This window comes from Diadema setosum, chromosome 11 (genome assembly GCF_964275005.1).
Source record: "Diadema setosum chromosome 11, eeDiaSeto1, whole genome shotgun sequence".
In the NCBI taxonomy this organism is placed as follows: Eukaryota; Metazoa; Echinodermata; class Echinoidea; order Diadematoida; family Diadematidae; genus Diadema; species Diadema setosum.
In genome coordinates, this window is record NC_092695.1 from 16,114,880 (window position 1) to 16,137,267 (window position 22,388).

The 22,388-nt window shown below is 38.9% G+C and overlaps 2 protein-coding genes across 3 annotated transcripts in view; both read right to left on the reverse strand.

The window, feature by feature from the left end:
• LOC140234727 (E3 ubiquitin ligase Rnf121-like) overlaps positions 1 to 14,784 on the reverse strand; it is a 35,874-nt gene extending 21,090 nt beyond the window's left edge. Inside the window, 6 exon segments of the mRNA XM_072314765.1 lie at positions 2,353 to 2,581; positions 4,361 to 4,515; positions 5,122 to 5,263; positions 7,107 to 7,147; positions 14,663 to 14,730; positions 14,733 to 14,784. Of these exon segments, the coding sequence (XP_072170866.1) occupies positions 2,353 to 2,581; positions 4,361 to 4,515; positions 5,122 to 5,263; positions 7,107 to 7,147; positions 14,663 to 14,730; positions 14,733 to 14,784 (687 nt within the window).
• A 4,479-nt stretch (positions 14,785 to 19,263) lies between these two features.
• The window catches only part of LOC140235060 (cytoplasmic dynein 2 heavy chain 1), an 87,333-nt gene continuing 84,208 nt past the window's right edge, over positions 19,264 to 22,388 (reverse strand). For both annotated transcript variants that reach the window (XM_072315098.1, XM_072315097.1), the window contains one exon: positions 19,264 to 21,708. In XM_072315098.1, the coding sequence (XP_072171199.1) occupies positions 21,550 to 21,708 (159 nt within the window). In that variant the 3' untranslated portion in view covers positions 19,264 to 21,549. The remainder of the gene's footprint in view (positions 21,709 to 22,388) is intronic.

Consider the following 22,388-nt stretch of genomic DNA (forward strand, 5'->3'; position numbering starts at 1 on the left):
ACCCTGTAAAAGGCGGTAAAAGGCGGAACACTGGGGACAGCATGGCAAAAAAAGAAAAAGAAAAAAATAAAGAGTCTAACTTTCACCATGAGTCACCCCCATGTGAATTTCAAAGGAAATCGATCCAAAAAAGTGAATTGTAGATAGAGCACATGTAAATGATATAGTGGATGACTTTGACCCTGCTAAAGGCAAAACATCGGGGACAGCATCACCAAAAATTATAGGGGTTCAAATTTTACTACGATAAACTTCAGTACAAAACATTAACAAAATCTGTCTGGAAATACAATGTATGGCTAGAAGAGCACACACAAACAGACCTTCAAAAATCAACCTTTTTGTGTATGACGACGGAACAAAGGAGAACGCTACCACCAGGCAGATAAATTTTAATGGTACAGCTCTATATTAAATTCGAATGAAATCAATCCAGAAAGCATGGCCAGTATTGTGCACACAAAATGCGACGCCGTGGTGGTGGTGGCATAAAACTGCTGAATCATGTAACAGGGATACAATGAATTCCATACACGTCTTTTAAAAAAAAATCAAATGAATACGCAATAAGGAAATGAGTTTATATAATGTATACATTGGCAAACACTGACAGATATTGACAGGAATTTCTGACTTATCTCAAGTTGTGTGTCTAGATATTTTGTTCATTCCCTTTCAAACATGTATTTTCCTATGAAATGTTTTGTATGCTCAAATGTATATATGTGACCCGCTACAACAAAAAGGTCCTAAAGTCGCGCATGGTCGAAGCCGTGAAAATCGAGCTTGAAGTCAGAGCATTAAAATTGGTCAAAACTTACGATTTTCTGATTTTGATATATTATTGGAGTCTAACGTGTCTTCTATCATCTGTCGAAATTTTGAAGCAAAATGATCAAAGGAAAGACCAAAAAATAGGGTTTTTCTGAGCCATGTTTTTTGGCGTTTCAACGAAGCAGAAACTGGTTCGAAAATTTGGATTGAGCGGCACAGATAGGTTCCGCCCCTAACAACGAACAGAGTGATCTCATTGGTCAGTTTGCTGCTTGCTGCTAACCGAAGCGTGAAGCTCGCTCACTGCCCAGTCGACTGGTGCGTGCGGGCGGGGTGCGCTATGCTCAGCCGCTTCTCACATCCTGGTCACTGATTGGTTGGTGAGGAGACCGCCGACGCTGATGTGCTTGAATGAACTCTTCGGGGGTTGCTAGGGCTTACCTTCTATTGTCCAGAGGTGAAAACTAACTTGCGTGTCCGTTGATCGCGATTGCGTCGAAAGGAAGACTTTTATGGCGCTTTTCTCGAAACAGTGATTTTCCAGACTTCTCGACATGCTCTCTTTTAAACATCGATATCTCCGGAGCCGATTATTTTTATAAAATGTGTTATATATCAATCTAAAGCAGAAAGATTAGGGGATTATATCGTGCAATTTTCAAATAATCGACCTCGCCCGACTTTAGGATCATTTTGTTGTAGCGGGTCACATATACCACATGAGCTCTTTCCAGTGACCAAATGGGAAAGACAGTGAAATACAAACTGGACAGCAAGGGTGGTATTCTGAAATCCTACCTAGGAAGAAATTTCTTCTGAAGTCAGGATTTTTTCCTAAGTTTCTTCCCACATGTTTTCCTAACTTTTTTTGGGGGGTAAACGTAGGAAAAAACTTAGGAAGATATGCTAATGAGGATGAGATATGCAAATTTCTGACTCCATGGAAGAAGTTGGTATTGTGTTGCTTGAAGGATGGCATTCTAGAATGCACTAAGGAAAGAATTTTAAAAAGATATTTAGGAAAGCCCCACCCCTGTCCTAAGTACATTGTTAAGATATAGCAAGCTGCAAAACATCATGATACGCGCTTGTCATTCACTGCGCGCAACATGTACTTTGACGCTCAAAATGGGCATGAGAAAGGGGACATGCCGCGCACACATGTATTTAACCCTATGTCATAATGCGCGATTGTCATTGGTGGGTTCCTTATGACACGGCATTTTGTATTGGCTAAAGAAAGGACGTGGGCAGGGATAAGGATGGCCTAATTCGCATTAAAGAAGTTCCGAGGAAGAAATTTCAGAATACCAATTCTGACTTTCCTAGGCATTTCCTAAGTTTCAGACTTAGGAAGAAACTTACGGAGAAACTTAGGAAGATTTCAGAATACCACCCCAACTTTACAAATACTGACCTAAAATCAGTGAATGTACTGTCTCTGAAGCTAAAATCAGTGAATATACTGTCTCTGAAGTATGACATTATTATACAGGCCTCATATCATTTAAAGGAGAATGAACAAGAATGAACCAAAGAACCAAGTGACATGTCACGGTCTGCACATTCACAACTCACCCCTATATGTGATGCCATGGTTTCCGAGCAAATCTCAGCAAAGTCCCTACCCAAGACACCATAGTACAGGCCATAGAAGAGAAACACCATGCCACAGTCCATAGCCACCTCTGGCTTGATGAGGAAGATTAGGTTCAGGCCCAGGAAGGTGAACATTATGATTGTGTACCCAATGATTCCCAGTGCATAGCTGATCTTGTAGATAAGGAAGAACCACCTGTAAACTAGTCTAAGAGTGATGGTAAACAGACATACAGAAATGCACAAGTACGTTGATGCCGACATTCATTCATTCCAACATATACAGAAACAATAATACGTACTGCTTTTTGCACACATATTAAAATGTTACTGTAATCCATGCGGATATATACTGTGCAAATATTTGAATGTTGTCTTTTGGCATTTACTAATTCTGAGGCCTCCTAATTTTGAAAAAGGAAAAAAAAAAAAGAAGAAAACTACAGTCATGAAACATTTTTTTTTTCTGTATTTTTGCTGCTTTATCTGTATGGCACATACATGAATATAACATCATGCCAACAATTTTCACTTTCACATTTTTCAAGTGCCAAGCTTGCTTCTCTTAATAACTTCTCTCACCTGCTTCTCACAAATCAGAGGACAGTCCTCACGATAACCTAGAGCGTACCATCAAAGTGTGAATGTGTCACTTGGCACATTCTGAAAAGGTGACTATAGCACATGTTATGAGTAAACTATGGCTATTTGTCTCATTCATCAACCATTTGCAATCAAAAAACATGACACTCAAAGGTAAGATATCACAGTGACCTTGACATTGTACGTAAAATTCACATGCAATGCTCAGACTTTTTAGTACTAAAGATGGGTATACATCAACAGGACTTGCATGGCGCAGTTGGAGCACACATTAAACAGTTCTACCATATTCCTCAAGGCAAATGCACTCTGGCCATGCTAAAACATTACTGCTGGCTTTATAGGTACCAGGTATTCCATTTACAATTTTCGAGGAAGTACAGTATAGGTACAAAAGTAAAAACCAACTTAAATGTAATAAAACTTTGAGAAACTGACCTGCTGCCTATGCTGACCTTCTCTATAACTATATATTTTCCAGATTACCACTGATAATAGAAGAGGTATACAGTCACACACCTGAATCAAGGTGCTACAAAAGGGCTTACCCGATTGTCCAGGGCAAGTTAAAATCAAAGTCGAGAAAGTGTTCTGGAACAATGAGAGAAAATGCTTGCCTGAAAAAGACAATCAGAAATTTTAGAGCTACCTTTTTTTTAAATCTTTTTTTTACTTTTCCCCTACAAATCAACTAAGTCAACCATATAGAAGTCCAAAGCTAATAAGACTGTTTAGTGATGCAATGCCCTAAATTTCACTTCAGCAACTTTCCAACACTTATGTGAAGAAGCCCCCAAAAGCAATGCAACACCAACACTCGATCAAACCAAGTTTGTCACACCAATGTGTGTAAGTGTGCAAATCAATGTGTGCAGTTTATTCAAATAATTGTGTTTCATGAGGTTCTTGACTTGAAAGTGATTTTCTACATCAGTTTCCTGTATTTTTGGACTTTCTCTTCGGGCAAGAGCTATGCAATGATTTCAAAATCTGCTTGCTCAAATGGGCAAGTGGTTAAAAAAAAAAATTATGTAGCACCCTGCCAAATACACACACTAAACAAATACTGTAAAAGTGGATATTTTCGCATGAGTAATTTTTCGCACTGGGACGGGTAAGATGGATATTCGCAGTTCTTAATTCCGCGAAATCAGGACATTAACTACTGGAACATATGGCACGCAAAAATATTCGCGTGCTTTTATTTTTGCGCTAGCGTCTGGTTGCACAAAATAGGCGAAAATTTCCACTTTTGCAGAAGAAGACACTTAGGAAAAACTTGACAAGCTATACACCCTGACGAGTACAATACTGTGATAACAGTCTTGCCTGCAAGATGTTTTATCTTATGTTACATTCCAATAAGTAAAAGGTGAAAACATACCTAGGTGTTGTACCCGGAAGAGGTTTCCTTGTCGCCTTGCGGACAATAAAACTTGTGATTACGGAGAAGATAAACCATATTATCAAAAATCGGTACCAGTGCATGGAGAAGCAGAAGTAGAGTGGTATGACCCACATGCCAAACAGTGTCACCATCTGGAATTAGAAAACATCACAAGAAAAAAAGAAATATATAACTCTGGATACACATTAATAATGGTACTAAACAGTACTCTTAATATACAGGTAACTGAGAGAAAATAGCATATTGTAAAAGTGGATATTTTCGCACAAGTAACATTTTGTGCTCGGCTGGGTTAGGCGAGTGTCGCATGTTTTTAATTCCCTGGTATCAAGACATAAACTACTGGAACACTCGGCAAGCAACAATATTCACACGCTTTTATTTTCATGCTAGTTTCTGGTTGCATGAAAATCAAGAATATCAAGAATTAAAGCTTAAAATAGTAATGATCACAGAATCTGTGCATTGTCACATATGGTTTTCACATCAAGCATTCAAGTGCTGTGCAAAACTGTGATTTGCAGTTGTACATTATTTTCTTTCTTCCCGGGAGACAGGATCATAAGATATATTACCAAAATATTGACAGGGTTTCAGACAACATTGCCTTGGCAAGAACCACACCACACAATCCAGTCTCAAACTAGTATAATCATGACCCTCGCTCTGGTAATAACTAGATCCATCCTTCGAAAGCCAGCCAAGCAATACTTGATATCCCTGTACCTCCCTCTCACCTGATATGACTTGAAATGCCTCTGCTTCCACTGCACTAATAGGATCTGTGCGATGAAGAGTGTGGCAATGAGAATGAGGATCATCTCTGCGTGCATGGCCTCATGTCCTTTGTGCTTCTCATGTAGTCTCTGATGCTGGATTCTGTATGTTGGTCGTCATTGTGAAGAGAAGTACTGGATATGATAATGGGGATGATGCTCGATAGACAGCATTTGCCGCAGTCGCTTGGCAAGCAAATATCATTAACAAAACCATGAATCATGTACAACACTTACAACTATTCAAAAATTGAGATTATGCATGCCCTTTGAGCACTCAGATTGAGTGGTAAAGGGCATTATAAATACCCCTATTATTATTTAAGCAACGAAAATATTTATCTGAAGTACACAGAATGTCTTCTTTTAAAATCACAACAAAAAACTTAACAGTTCCATGATGCATTGAACTCTACGTTGTATACTAATAAAATGCTAATTACAGTTTTGGAGGCAAAAATTCATGATTGATATGTGACCTGCTACAACAAAATGATCCTAAAGTCGGGCGAGGTCGATTATTTGAAAATTGCATGATATAATCCCCTAATCTTTCTGCTTTAAATTGATATATAACACATTTCATAAAAATAATCGGCTGCGGAGATATCGATGTTTAAAAGAGAGCATGTCAAGACGTCTGGAAAAGCACTGTTTCGAGAAAAGCGCCCTAAAAGTCTTCCTTTGGACGCAATCACGATCAAGGGACACGCAAGTCAGTTTTCACCTCTGGACAATAGAAGGAAAGCCCTAGCAACCCCCGAAGAGTTCATTCAAGCACATCAGCGTCGGCGGTCTCCTCATCAACCAATCAGTGACCAGGATGTGAGAAGCGGCTGAGCATAGTGCACCCCGCCCGCACGTGCACCAGTCGACTGGGCAGTGTGCGAGCTTCACGCTTCGGTTAGCAGCAAGCAGCACACTGACCAATGAGATCACTCTGGTCGTTGTTAGGGGCGGAACCTATCTGTGCCGCTCAATCCAAATTTTCTAACCAGTTTCTGCTTCGTTGAAACGCCAAAAAACATGGCCCAGAAAAACGCTTTTTATCTTTCCTTTGATCATTTTGCTTCAAAATTTTGACAGATGATAGAAGACATGTTAGCCTCCAATAATATATCAAAATCAGAAAATCGTAAGTTTTGACCAATTTTAATGCTCTGACTTCAAACTCGATTTTTACGACTTCGACAGTGCGCGACTTTAGGACCTTTTTGTTGTAGCGGGTCACATATGGCAGGTGCAGTTTCGATGAATGAATCATATTTGGGATTAATTAATAGACAACTACACAGAAAATCAAATATTTTGATTAGCATTTTATTAATATGACAGCATTTATTCCATAAACAGGTGACACCAAATAACTTTCATTTGTATGGCAAAATAAATCAAAACTAGAAAAGCACTCTGAGAGTGCAGACCTCCGCTCAGCAGCTCAATTCCACCCAGACACAAATGCTGAAAATCGCCCACTTTCCCTATGGCTGCATTCACACATACACAGCAGCGGGATAACAATCGTTTTCAAAATCTCAAGATTAGTATCTAGGTGTGAGTCCCACGATTGATAAAGAACCCTTGTGTTTACCTCATCAGCTTCCTTCATGCTGCGCGGCGCCTCAAGCAGAGCACGTGCTTTAGTGCATGTATGCAAACCTCAAATACGCGCAGCTTGAACTCCAAAGTTCCTTGACCCTATATGCAAAAATGATAACAAATCCTTCAAATATTCATGAAAATTCCCAGATCACTACCCAAATTTAATCAAATGTTCAACTTTATGTCATTATCAACTTTTCCTGCAAGTTTCATCCATATTTGTTCACAACTTTTGATTTATTTTACACACTTACAAACAAACAAATAAATGTCAGCAAAAGGATAACCTTGGCGGAGGTAAACAAAGTGACACACAACACTCTTACTATTTCACTTTTACACACCTTATTCTCTCTTGTTCTGGCAGCTTCGCTAGATCCAGTGTCTGAAAGAGAATGATAGTTATAGTGAATTTGTAATACCTAAACTGTTTGTCATACAATCAGTCTACATGAACAGTCCACTGACTATGTGTCAGACTTCATATTCACAATGAGTGTGAGATAAGCGCACAGACTGCAACTTAAAAAATAATGAAAAAAAAAAAAAAAAACCACCATGGCATTAGCAGCAGTACACATATATACAGGAAATCCCTTGGACAAAAGTATCTGAAATTACACATAAAGAAACTGAAGTTTTCTTCCTCACCATGGCAGTGTGTACTTGTTGCCTTTAAAGTTGCTACCACAGTGAATTTTTCATCAAATGTTGTCTGTAACCACGGCTGCACACTAACCCATTTTTTTTTTTTTCTACTGGTCTGATCTGTCTGTCAGACAAGTAGGTGCCCAGTTTTTGCATCTTTTACTGGTCAATTTCTGAAAAAGTTAAACTGGTCTGACAGTGATTTTTACTGGTAAGGGACCATCAGACCAGTGCCAGTGTGCAGCATATTCTTATTAGGAATTAGCATTAATTTTGAATCATTAGTGTTTTTTCCCTCTCTACAATAAGCTCTCAGACTAATAGTTCACTCTCTAGTTTCTATCTTTCTTCTACTTCCCTGGTGACCCCGGTATCAAGCAGGACTGCCAGTAACACAGTATCCGTAACAAACCTAAGGTCCTCTCACTGTATGGTATGGCTACATGGGTGAGTGAAGCGTGGCCAGTTGAGCTCGAGGGCCTTTTGAGATCTGCTTCACACATTATTTTCGGTGACTGCAGGAACTCATACTGAATAATCATAACAGGTTCCAGTCATGGGCGTAAATCCCGGGGGGGATGGGGGGGATATATCCCCCCCTGAAATGGAGGAGGGGGGATGGCCTGTACAATCATCCCCCCCTGAATTTTGGGGGAAAAAATGGAGGAAGCAGAAATGTGACTGTATCAATTTTGGCATATTGCATGACGTTTGTACGCTGGCCTTCAGACAGGTAACAGAGCTGAACAGTATTCTATCTTGTAGGAAAATGTATACATAATTTTCTCAAGCGCTCGCTCGCTTCGCTCGCTCGCAAAGAAAGAACATCGACATACACTGTATATATGGCTCAGACGTTGACAACGTCAAATAGTGTAGGCCTATAATGTAAACATGCTATGACGCGAGTAACTGGGGACCATCTGCAAGATATGTAGGAAAACAAACACACAAACAAAAACAAAAACTATATCGCCATAATTGAACCCCCTCCATTTCCTGAATCATTCCTGAGAAACGACAGTGACTGGTGACTCAGTCAGGATACATCTATGAGCATACCCAGGGAAGATCAGGGGCGTTGAATCTATCTGGGGGGGGGGGGGGGGGGGGGGGGGGCAAAGGGGCATTTGCCCCGCCCCTACGGAAGTGTTTAGGCAGACAAATCATTTATCCCCCAAGCAATTCCCGAGATGAGGACAAATCTCGGAAAACTGTCCAAATATCGCCAGAACTATGCACCAGATCGTTGTATTGCAATCATAAACATGCAAAAGCTCCGCTATACAGGATCCCTTTCGATAGACTTTGTACACTTTTGAAATTGACGTATATTTCCCTAATTTATCAAAGAGTGTGCAGCAGATCTTTCACTTAACAAAACACCCTCATATGCAGAGGCGTCGATGGGGGGGGGGGGGATTGTTCCCCCGTAAAAGTGGGACAAACAAAAGCGAAAAATATAGCTACAAACGGCAGTGTTTGGAGTGTAAAATGTCAAAATTTTAAAGCTCGCTCGCTCCGCTCGCTCGCATTTAATCGCTATGCCCAAGGAGGTTCAAGAGAATGGAGTCACAACTGTCGTATTTCCTTTGAAGTCACATTTGATGCCGCCACTCGAAAGTATTTGAAGCATGTGGCAAACTGGATCTGCCGCGCAGATAGGAAGACAATTGACTCATGTCTCATTGCATAATCATCAGCCACTTTCTAACGAAAATATGTCTTTGTGATGGTAATTACTTTTCGCCATCCCTACTTATGAAAGATGAAAAGACGGGGATGCGCGAATAGAAATTGCGCAAAAAATGATGAAATGAAAATGAAAATTACTCGACTGGCCGTGTCCAGCCACTAATCTGATATATCTATTAATATATAATTATACTCGAAGACTATTCCATATCAGTTTTATTTGGAGGAATCAGTGGAAAAGCGATAAAACCGGCTTCCAGGAGGGTACAGTTTTAAACACTTTCACATGATACAGCTCTGATTTATACTTTTGCACATATTTCTTGAAAGGATTGACCTTTGTTTAATGAGCTTTATCATTAAGTGAGATTTCGTTTCATTTAATAGATAAACAAGCAAAATATAGCCAACATTAATTTAACGTTCAAAATGAATCTTCAGATTGCTCAGCAAGACGGCGGCATCAAACCCCGCCACCAAAGGCACAGATGCACCTGTGGAATTCTTTTGTACATCAATAGAAAAGTGACAAACTGTTTGAATAATTACAGCCAATTGGAACTCCATCTCTTAAACCTCCTTGCTATGCCATTCTCCTGATGCTGCTGCCTGTGAATGGCAGCAGTTGCGCCCGGTGTGCCCCGGCCCCTTAATTTCCAAAGCGAAAAATATAGCTACAAACTACAAACGGCAGTTTTTGGACTGTAAAATGTCAAAATTTTTAAGCTCGCTCGCATTTAATCATTATGCCATTCTCCTGATGTTGCAGCTAGTAATTGCCAGCAGTTTTCGCCCGATGCGCCCCCTTAATTTCCAAAGCGAAAAATATAGCTACAAACGGCAGTTTGGGGACTGTAAAATGTCAAAATTTTCAAGCTCGCTCCCTTCGCTCGCTCACATTTAATCATTATGCCATTCTCCTGATGTTGCTGCTAGTAATTGCCAGTAGTTTTCGCCCGGTGCGCCTCCTTAATTTCCAAAGCGAAAAAATATCAGCCACAAACGACAGTTTGGGGGACTGTAAAATGTCAAAATTTTCAAGCTCGCGATCATTATGCCATTCTCCTGATGTTGCTGCTAGTAATTGCCAGTAGTTTTCGCCCGGTGCGCCCCCCTTAATTTCCAAAGCGAAAAAATACAGCCACAAAGGACAGTTTTTGGGACTGTAAAATATCAAAATTTTCAAGCTCACTCGCTTCGCTCGCTCGCATTTAATCGTTATGCCATTCTTCTGATGTTACTGCCAGTAATTGCCGGCAGTTGCGCCCGGTGTGTCCCCCCCCCCCCCTTGATTTCCAAAGCGAAAAAATACAGCCACAAACGACAGTTTGGGGACTGTAAAATGTCAAAATTTTCAAACTCGCTCGCTTTCATTTAATCGTTATGCCATTCTCCTGATGTTGCATGCTGCCCAGTAATTGCCAGCAGTTGTGCCCGGTGCGCCCCCCTTTAATTTCCAAAGCGAAAAATATAGCTACAAACGACAGTTTTGGGACTGTAAAAAGTCAAAATTTTCAAGCTCACTCGCTTCGCCCGCTCGTATTCAATCATTATGCCATTCCCCTGATGTTGCTGCCAGTACTGCCAGTAGTTGCACCCGGTGCACCCCCCTTAAAGGTCCAGTTTACCTTTGGGAGCAGTGATTTTAAAAATGTGCAAGATATCACATTTGATGCATATGTGTAGGTCAGTTGTATCACAAAACATCCTGCCATATAAAATTTTCGCAATGAAGCCTAAAATGTAAGGAGATATCACTATTTTTCTCAATAAACCATAACTGTAGACGGTTTAGTCTGGTAACATTCTTCTTATAACTATTGTTCACATTTTGTATATTTAACAATACTTAACATCGATTACACTGATTCAAATTTTTACATTGGTTGTTTCTAGCCCTAACTCACATTTTGGAACTATTTTGAAGCACTAATGCTGGGTTTTCGTTCCATCTGCAAATGGTAAATTATGCCTTTAATTTCCAAAGCGAAAAATACAGCCAAAAGCGGCAGTTTTGGGACTGTAAAATGTCAAAATTTTCAAGCTCGCTCGCTTCACTCGCTCGCATTTAATTGTTATGCCATTCTCCTGATGTTGCTGCCAGTAATTGCCAGCAGTTGCACCCGGTGCGCCCCCCCCCTTAATTTCCAAAGCAAAAAAATACAGCCACAAACGGCAGTTTTTGGACAGTAAAATGTCAAAATTTTCAAGCTCGCTCGCTTCGCTCGCTTGCATTTAATCGCTATACCATTCTCCTGATGTTGCTGCCAGTGATTGACAACAGTTGCGCCCGGTGCGGCCCCCCTTGATTTCCAAAGCGAAGAAGTATAGCTACAAACGGCAGTTTTTAGCATGTAAAAGCATTATGTCAAAATTCTCAAGCTCGCTCGCTCCACTTGCTCGCATTTAATCGCTATGCCATTTTCCTGATGCTGCTGCCAGTGATTGACAGCAGTTGCGCACGGTGTGCCACCCCCTTAATTTCCAAAGCGAAGAATATAGCTACAAACGGCAGTTTTTGGACTGTAAAATGTCAAAATTTTCAATATAAAAGATTTCACCGTGGGAGGGAGAAACCCCCCCTACCATACCCTCCCCCCCCCCCTCGCTTGCTTCGCTCCCTCACGATCTCATAACTGCTCCCCCAAGATCAATTCAATCAATTCAATTCAATTCAATCATAGTTTATTTCCAATCAACGAAAATCAAAAACATAGTACAATGTATACATGTCATTAAGTGATATTGTTCAAACGCTTGCAAAAGATTCATGTAATATACGAGACAAATTATAGAACAACATATACGTACAATAATAAAGAGGAACACTGTACAAATACTACGTGGGCGAGCGGAAAATAAATTCGATCATGGAAAATAGTGATCCACTGAAAAGCAAAGCTTGTCGGACGTGGATCGCTAGATAAATAATGAGTGAATGATATACTATTCTATAACAATATACATGTAGTTATTTTGAGATACACAGGTTGGGAAAAAAATATAGAATACCAATGCTATAGTGCCCGGACACTGTTCATTGAACCACGTGTACCGGGAAAATATGACAAGGACAATACATTCGTACACACATTCAATTACCCACATGAATTGAAATGAATTGAATTGAATTGAATTGAATTGAATATGAAAAAGAATCGTCTTGATTTTCATGTGAGCAAATGGCAAGCTCTTATACCATAGTTTTCTATGTTATCTTTTTTCCATAATGTACTATTCATTATCAAATCCTGTCTACGCCGGTGATAGGCCCCACTATTTAGTAGGCCTTCGCAGTGATGTCGCACAGGCGGAGCAAGAGCTGAAATACCACGATTTAGTCATTCAATAATATATTGTGAATATTTCATTTTCTATTGGTTTTTTTAAGAAAAAACAAACAAAAATTTCACCATAAGTGTGCACCAGATCGCTGAATTTCAGGTCTGAAAATGCAAAATCTTCCTCGTGTGGAAGAGGGACACCCCCCCCCCCCCATACACACCCTCCCCCCGTTAACCCGGTCGCTCTCTCTCACAGATATTTCAAAAACAAAAAATGTCTTCATACTTTTAAGGTCTGATTTTCCGCCGCAAGTCATCTGACAAGCAAAAAAAAAAAGCAACAACAAGAACAAAAAGTCTTCATATTTTTGGTGCCACTTTCCTCCCACTTTATATTTCATGCAAAAGAGTGGGACATCCGATCCCTGTAAAGTGTGCGTGTGGGGGGGGGGAAGCTTCTCCCCCCCCCCCCCCCCCCCCCAGGCTGCGCCGGTCCGGTTATGGGCTTGTAAGCGTGGCGATGGTGACCGTCCCCCCCACTCCTCAGTACGGATTTACGCCGTTGGTTCCAGTTGACCAATGGAATTGCATGCTGTCCATGCTGTTGTGCTCACCCCCATACAGCAACGAGGTTCTAGCTAGAAAAGATTCTAACGTTACAGCTCGGCAGAGCCATACAGTCTGCACAAACATTAGACATGTTGAGATAAAATAAATCTATGTAGATCCTAAATTCATCTACATTTTACAATATGTGTAGACTAACAGTTAATTCAGTTAGATCTCTGAAGAAATCACATTGGCGACCCTAACAGTAACACACGTTCGTGTCAGGTTACTGCTCATGATCAGGACTGGTTATAGCACCTCCCAGGGTTAGATTGAACCAAAAGATCGGCCCGTTTACTGATCTTGTCGGGGATATGTTCTGCAGAGACTACATCTGGCTTCACAGAATCTGTTATGGAGGAGGGCTGTAAAACTTAAAAGTAAGAAAAAATGATAAAACTTCCTACTGTCCTACTCCTAGAGTCAAACGTTTAATAGCTCTGGACAGACAGAAATTTCAAACGTTAGGTACCAGTATAGTAAGTGTTCAACGCATCGGCACTCTATTTATAGCACTGCGCGAGTAAAGAACAAACTTTTACACATGAGACTACGCGCAGTGGTTTTGTATTTTTCACTGGGGATTAGAAGACTTCCAAATAATACTGAAAAACGTAATTTAGTAATAAACAAGATCAACAGCAAAACATGTCATGCACACTGGAAAAGCATTATGTGCGTTTCACATGTATTGTCAATGGAGGGTAGGGTTGTTAGTTTCAAAATTAAAATAACCGGTAGGATTCCTATAGTTAGGTGCCTATACAGTATGTGTTCGAAGCAGTCATCTTGGAGAGTGTAAAATACTGCAAAATAGCATACGTTTCTTTTGTTCAATGCACGCTTGTGAATTCAGAGTATTTTCTTTACATGTGAGTAAACTTTCAGGAAAAATTGTGAGATATTTCAAGTACCTATTGATAGAAAAACATAAAATTAAGGGTGTTGATGTATTGGACACCCAATTATACATGTTAAACTTGAAGGTAGCAATTTAATAGGGCCATATAGTAGGGCTTGTGTTGTATGGTAGGGGTATCACCTATCGGCAGGGTACCTTCCCATCGGCACCCAGCGTATCATGGCTGTTTGCGTATAGTCTAGAACGAAAAGGTACGCGCGGGATTAAGTGTCATTAGCTACAAAACAATAAAAACTAAGAAACGGAAATCAAACTCAAAAACAAACTAACAAACCAAACTAAACACGTTTCAATTACACATCCGCTCAGTAACGACGCACATGGCTGTGAAATTCACGTGTATTACCTATGGAGAGAGAGGGGGTGCCGATCGCTAGGTACCGTACCCTTGTAAGCTGCGCGAAGAAATGGAACGCATGCACTAAAATTTCGCTATTTTAAAACAGAGATTCAGAATCAACGAGATGGTCACGACATTCAAAACTGCAGTATTTATGGCATATTTGAGATAAGACTTAGGCGAATTTGTTTTATACTTTTGGTATAAACAAGCTACAGATCCTTAGGGTGACGATAGGTGGTACCCTCATACCGGTAGTAAGGGCAGGGGGATAGAGTCAGCACTGCACGACAGCAGTTATCATTCTTAACCTTCTTATACAGTTCTAACGTTATATTCTGCTTGTCTATTAGTAACTACATGTAGTATACACAGCCCCATTACTATTGTTTGTGTTTATACCGGCTTGGGAGGAAGATGGACCTCAAGTTTGGTCTCGTTGGCCAGTATTAACTTCGCCTTCATTGCTCCACGTTGTCGTTGGCCATGGCTGTAAGTGTAACCTTCTGAGGTGCCGCATCCATATTGCACGCAAGTGGCGGGTAGGGGCGTCTGTTTCACTCGTCTTGACACCTCTTGTTGACTTCGTTGTACCGTATGAGAACGTTAGTGGGGAGCGAGTGCAACAATCTGGAGCAGGAAACATTCCAAATCCAGACACTAGTGAAAAATTGTAAAGTTCACCGGGAGGCTACCAGCTAGTGCATCGTCTGTCTAGGGTATGCAGTAGCAGAGACTCCCCACGTTTCCCGGTCGGTAGGCCGAGGCTGTGTTTGTAGAAGGTCCGGAGCTGGTGATTTCCCCAAAAGCGCAATGGGGAACAGCAATGCTTGCTGGTACCCGATGATATGACGACGACGAGACGCAGGTACGTCAAAACATCCGCTCTAAATTCAGCGTACAGTTCCTTTGAAATCTGTAACTTGTGGTAATAAACCTAGCCACTATCTGGCTACCTCACTACCTTCTTACGGTGTCTGTAATGCGGATGTGAGGCATGTGACTTGCTAACTACGCAGTACTCAGTCAGCAGTATTCATAGATCACCAGTTCTCTGTCTTCTTCTCTCCACCTCTCACGCACACATTTTTTCCTCCCTTGATCTTTACTTGTATTTATTTCATTCTCCAATCATACATAAATAAACAATTCATTCTGGATACCAAGCAAAGAATGTTAAATGGATACAGCTGAAAACAAGATCAAAATTTGCAGTATTAAGCTTTCTCTTCAACATTGTCAATGATAATAGACTAAAAGTCAAACCAACTATAATTATTAACAATACTAACAAATCAATAATTCTATTCCACTGGATTATATTGGCAAATGAAATCATATTTTTCTTGAACATGTAAACACATAACTCACATTCCCTTTTAAGAGAATGAAATTATTTGCAAAAAAAAAAAGAAGATATATGTATATATAAGATATATCATATATGATGGACAACTGAAGAAAAATGGGATCTTGTTTATAAAAGCCCCATCTCACACACACACATTTATACATTTATGAATAACCTTTTGTGTGCATGAAGGTATATTATGTATATATATATATATATATATATATATATATATATATATATATATATATGTCGTAAGGCGGGCTTTCCTCTCTCTCGTTCCCTTTCTCACTCTCGGGCAATGCTGGTAGCGCGCTACTTGTCAGGATGCTTGCTACACACGCAATAGAGATGCTCGTCCACGACTTGAATTTGTGGGTTGAAGGATTTTATTCCCTCGCACTGCGAGAGTCACACAACTTGAAGCATATAAAAGAAGGCGAAGAAGTAGAAATAGAAGAAGATGTGGAAAACAGAAGAAGAGTATAACTAGAAGAACCATAAAAGAAGAAGAAGACAGAATAGAAGAAAACACAGTAGAAGAAGATGCAATAGAAGAAGACTAACAGAAGAATGACTCAAAACAGAAGACCCTGAAAGATACAAACAGACAAAAAGGCAATCCATCATAAGTATGGACTTTTGTACATACACATTGTATCTTAACCAATTTCTGCACAACACCAACCATGTATACAAATACACAACTATCACTAATACCGCATTGACATCCCTCATAAATACAACTTGACTAAACCCTTGATATATACATGTATTCACCAATACAAATATCCATTGTCATCAAATGTAAGCACTTTGAATTCCACAAAGAGTGATAGGAAAACAATTCCTGTTAGCAAATTCTTTGAAATGACATATAACTAATATATATTCTGTATACCATATCAGACAACTGTCTCAACTGTATATGTGCACAGGACTCTATATCATCATAAACATTTAGATGAACACAATCATTACAATTATAGAAACAAACATCTATATGCATCATAACTGGATAAAGCATAGAGTAAAACACTTAAGATGCCATAATCTGATTCGGACATCCTGACTTACCCTCATATGAGGGACACGCTTGACCGACTCACCCTCATCACACTCGATATCCCTCCCCTCATCTCGCCCATTATACAACAACTCTTATGTGTACAAGTTCCAATTAATAAGATATACTTATTACACCAAACATGAACATTAAAATTGATTTGATGTAGATTTCCCACACCAGATAGTTATTCCAACATATTGGAACTATTTCTGACACACGAGTATGAAGACATTCATGTTCATTTATGGTAGTTCGGTCCTACCTACCAGCATCTTTTGCCACCTTACAACACAGATTGGTGACTAATCTTTTGTTCTCTACCCCAAGGACAATACATGGTCAGGTGTATAGTGTAACACCTTTGTTCTGGGATTGACTTGTAGCTGTACTCTTGTGCATTGGTGCTACACAGCTGTACCTACAATGTATACACTATATGATACTGTGTATAGTATATATATACTGTGCATCTACATGTGCTATGTATGCACTATATAGTATATAACACAAATATCTATATTCCCACATATATATATATATATATATATATATATATATATATATATATATATATATATACACATTATATATATATATATATATATATATTATATATACAGATATTATATATATATATATATATATATATATATATATATATATATATATATATATATATATTATAAATACAGATATTATATATGTATATATATAGAGAGAGAGAGAGAGAGAGAGAGAGGGAGAGAGGGATGCATATAGATGTACAGATAGTAATATGCAACATATACTATGGAATGGGGTATTGTAACAGATGTACAGCAAATAAATTCCAAAGCCTGCATAATTACATGCACATGATGCTGACTATACAGCCTAGAAATCTATATTTTGGCACCACTCGGTCTTCTATAATTGTCCATAGTTCAAATGAATCTAATAAAGTATTATACCCATCTGTCACTTACTATTATATGATTACAAGTGCAATGTTCTTGACACGTATATGCATATGTTCACCTCTCTCTCTCCATCCCCCCCCCCCTCCCTCCTCTCTCTCTCTCCCTCTCTCTCTATATATTACATGTCACACTTAAAGGAGATCCCACTGGTGAATCCAGAACAAACATATGAATTGAGGGGATGCAGCAATATATAAGTAGAACATATCAGCAAAGTCTGAGGAAAATCAGACAATCAGTTCAAAAGTTTTAAATCTTTAAAGTTTTGGTGTAGCCAGTGCTGGATGAGAAGATGACTACAGTTTGTGACATCACATATGTACAATGATAAAAAGAAAATTAAACAAATTTTCACTCTTCTAGCATAAAAAAGCAATCAACTTAACTCTTTCAGAAAGCAGGGGGATGATATTATCCTTAACATATGTCGGTAACAAGTCGACTGGGGAAAATGAAGGCCCTAATTTTATAAAAAATGAAATTTTGTAGAAGTCTTCTTATATTTTCTTTCTGATGGACATATGTGACATCACAAGCTATAGCAGTCTCATCTTCTTATCCAGTGACTGCACTGAAACGTAAAAAAATCATAACTTTTGAAGGGATTGTCCAATCTTATTAAAACTTCACTGATGTGTTTCTACTAATATTGCTGCATTCATTCAATCTATCTGGGTTTCATTCCCCTTTAAATATGAACGTCTGTGTATACAGCTTTACATATATGAATTACGTATATCAGCATTAATTTATGACAAGATTTGTAATTGGTCTAATTGTCGTACGCCATGACATTCATGGATTTCACTATAGTTCATGGGCATGAACTCGAATTTTTGATACCTGCATAGGGAATCTCCCTATAGCCTAATCAATGATACTTTATTCTAATTTGATTTTAATTTTATTTTCAATGTTACATGATATTTCATCTATTATTCTCACCAATATACACTTTAAATGCATAATTGGTATCACCCTCATCCAATTCTAATCACCAAGGCAGAAAGCCACAGCAAAATGATATTGCACTTGGGCTATTTATGCATTTGCTGTGCATATAGTCTGGATAGTGTATTCACTATTGTGTACTATTTGTATGTGTACCTGTAATCAACAATATAATGTAATATACTACAATGAATAATGCCCAGGGGCTTTCACCTCGTGTTCATTCTTCTGATTCAAAGTTATTCAAACACACAAACACAAGCATATGTATGCACAAACACACACACATAAGCATATACATTGTACACACATCCACACCCATCCAAGCAATACACACAAATCCATACACACAGATACAAACATATACTGTATAAGCTGTTATTTTCGCGAGGGGTTAATTTTCGCGAATCACATTTGGACCGCGAATTTAACAACATGCGAAAATGTCACCATGCGCTAAGGTAATAGTGCGCTTATGATGGGCTCTGTGTCAATTCGCGAAAACAACATCTCGTGAAAATGTTTGTGACCTCCTCATTCGCTAAAATATTTGTACGCGAATATAACAGCATATACAGTATGAAAGGGGAACAAACAGCATCATGCCCTGCTTATGATCAGGTACTGGCAAAAGCAAACTTCAGATTCATTTTCGAATCTGACATGAATGTGCTCAGACTGATAAAGGCTCTGATTTTATTGATAAATCATTGTATCCTCTGAATAGATGGTTAATGTACACTTTGAAGGCATGTTACACTCATATAACAGGTGCAAACAAAACACTCAAGTGCACCACAATCCATCCAACCCCTCCCCCTTTCACATTAGAAACAAAAAATCTCTACAAACAGCTTTCAGCAAACATAGAAAGAATTGTCACAAACATGCTCTCTTTACACTCGTTCACACTGACTGTGATTCAAATCTAATACATGACATATACATGTATTGAAAGGGTTTATCACCATGTTAATCTAATATACTGGTATTCTTTTAACACAGCAAAAAGGGATCATAAGATTAATGGTAGATGAAACTGTCCGTAGATTGATTTATATTGATTCCAGTGCAGCCTTTATTTTATACACATGTACACAATGGGTTATGAATACAGTGACTTTACACACACACACGCAAATGGACGGCAGACAGTAAAGAGCTACAAAAATACTTATCCTCATTCTATCAAGTATAGCTCAGCATGTTGCAAAATTAATTGTTGACACATCTGATCTCTGCTGAAGTATTTGATTTCTGCTACTCTTTAATAGTTGGCGGCTACAGATCACAAGGTCTGTCAACTTGACCTGTGGACATCAACCCAAGATCACAAGTGTTCCATATTTCACATCAAAGTTTTATCTTTCAACCACAACCACTTGACTTTAATTTGATCCATGGTTCTAAACACTGACTTGCACACTGTAAACTCACAGAATATCACCTTTGGTCTGTAACTCACGACCATCAATGTACTGATGAGAATCATCTCCATAAATTCTGTCATAGAATTAACTCTCTTACAATATCTGACTGAATTCTACGGCTTTGAGCCTTATCATTACACTAGAACTCATCAAGGCATAAAAGCATCCAGATCAGATATACAAATAAAGTGCATATCCTAACTGCTGGATTCTTGTAAGTAGGGAGCCAAGTTATTAATCTTAAATGTCACTTCTCACACAACAGGGCATCTTTCTACCAAAAATTAGACCAATGAAATGGACATGTGATGTACTATCCTTTTAACATGCCTGACTGAATTCAATCTTACAGTTCCTTCTAATAGCAATACATTGGACATCTCTCAACTCTGATACGTGACCTGTACGTTCTTGACCTAAAATCAGAGTACTTCATCTATATATATACACACTCCAAGAAACACTTGGCTTTAAAGAGTCAGTCTCAGATTAACATGGTTTACAACAAAAATCAAATATGAATCAATGTATGTGCAAAAGGAGGAACTGAAAGAGAGCTGAATAGATGTAATGCTCTTAAACCAACACATGGCAGTGGCTTGACACGTACTGAAAACACTCAAACAAAACATTGCTTTGAACAATATGATGCCATTCTTTCATCATTCAAGGTGTTTCTGCACGAAGTATAGGTGCAAAGCTACATATGCATACAGCAAATAAAATTAAGCATATAATTAATTATACAGTTTTCAATATTTCTTTCACACACATTGAAGAAACAAGGAATTCATAACTTGTACACACAAAATCAATGATACAAAATACTACCAATATTTGTGAAGTGTGTCAAAATCTGAACACTAGCTCACAAGGGGTCCAAAAAAAAAAAAAAAAACTTCCAAATTTCGACAGTTTGTCACATTATTAGCACTCTGCAACTTGCTACTTGCCTTACATGTATGGTTACTTAAACTTTCATTCCAATTTCCATGTTTGGATGACACAAGCTGAACAAAAATTGAGTGGACTTTGTATACTGCCAACCCGTACAGGGTAAACAACCATGCTCCCTGAAATTACTGCAAATGCATTGCATTCTTTGGAGCACAGTCACATGTTCTGTTGAGCTAAAATAACCAGAACTTCAAGAGTAACTAATCTTGAATTAGGTTTGATCATTCAGTCATTCACTCTGCTTTAGCATTTATCAACATTAGTTATGAAGGCATGAGTGTCTAACGCTCCACTATCGTACAATCACTATAACATAGCAACAGTTATTGTCAAAGTTCCCAAAACTGACATGTGCAGTTTTCTCCTCGACAATAGGAACAATAGGAAAGAGTATGTCAAGCAATCATCATCTGACTTTTTACATAAGCATCAATGCGAGCAACAACAGCTTCACAATGGGAGCAAAAGAGATATTTGTAAACAGAGTCAAATGCTACTTTTCATAAAGCCTGGACCATCTTTTACAGGAATATCTTACAGCTGGGGGTCACTACCTAACCGACAGAGAACCATCACTGGCTCTGAAGGAATAGGGCAGCTCCAGTCTGTATCCAATGGTCCTGTTCCCCTCCACATGGCAGCGTCAGATGGGTCACAATCTTCTCCCTCTCCTCGCTAAAGTAGACCGGCAGGGAGATGCTCTCTGATGGGTGGTAGGCATCGGGTGTGTCCTACACAGGGGTAAAGCCAAGACGAAAAATGCTTGATAATTGGTAAAGCCTTAAACTGTACTTATACTTGACCCATTACCATGAAAATTCTAACGAAGTGGCTGGGCGTGGACTTAAAGGACAAGTTTACCTTCATAGACATGTGAGTTGAGTGAATGCAGCAATATTAGTAGAACACATCAGTAAGAGTTTGAAGAAAATCGGACGATCTGTTCAAAAGTTATGAATTTTTGAAGTTGCTGCTCAGTAATGGCGAGAAGAAAAGACTACTATAGCTTGTGATGTCACATGTGTACAACGATATAAAGAAAGAATAAAGAATATTCAACATATTTCCATTTTTCTCACATAAAAAAAGAACATTCGACTTCTCTCTTTCAGAAGGCGGGGGAATAATATTACCCATAACATACGTCAGTAACAAGTCAAAGAAATGTGCACTTTATTAAAAAAAGTTAAGTTTTGTGAAATTCTCTTTTTATTTCCCTTATATTGTTGTACGCATGCGACATCATACACTGTAGTAGTCTTCTCATCCAGCAGTGACTGCACAGATACTTTAAAAATTCATAACTTTTGAACGGATTGTCTGATTTTCCTCAAACTTTCACTGATGTGTTCTACTAATATTGCTGCATTCTCTTAATCCTTATGTATATGAAGGTGGACTTGTCCTTTAA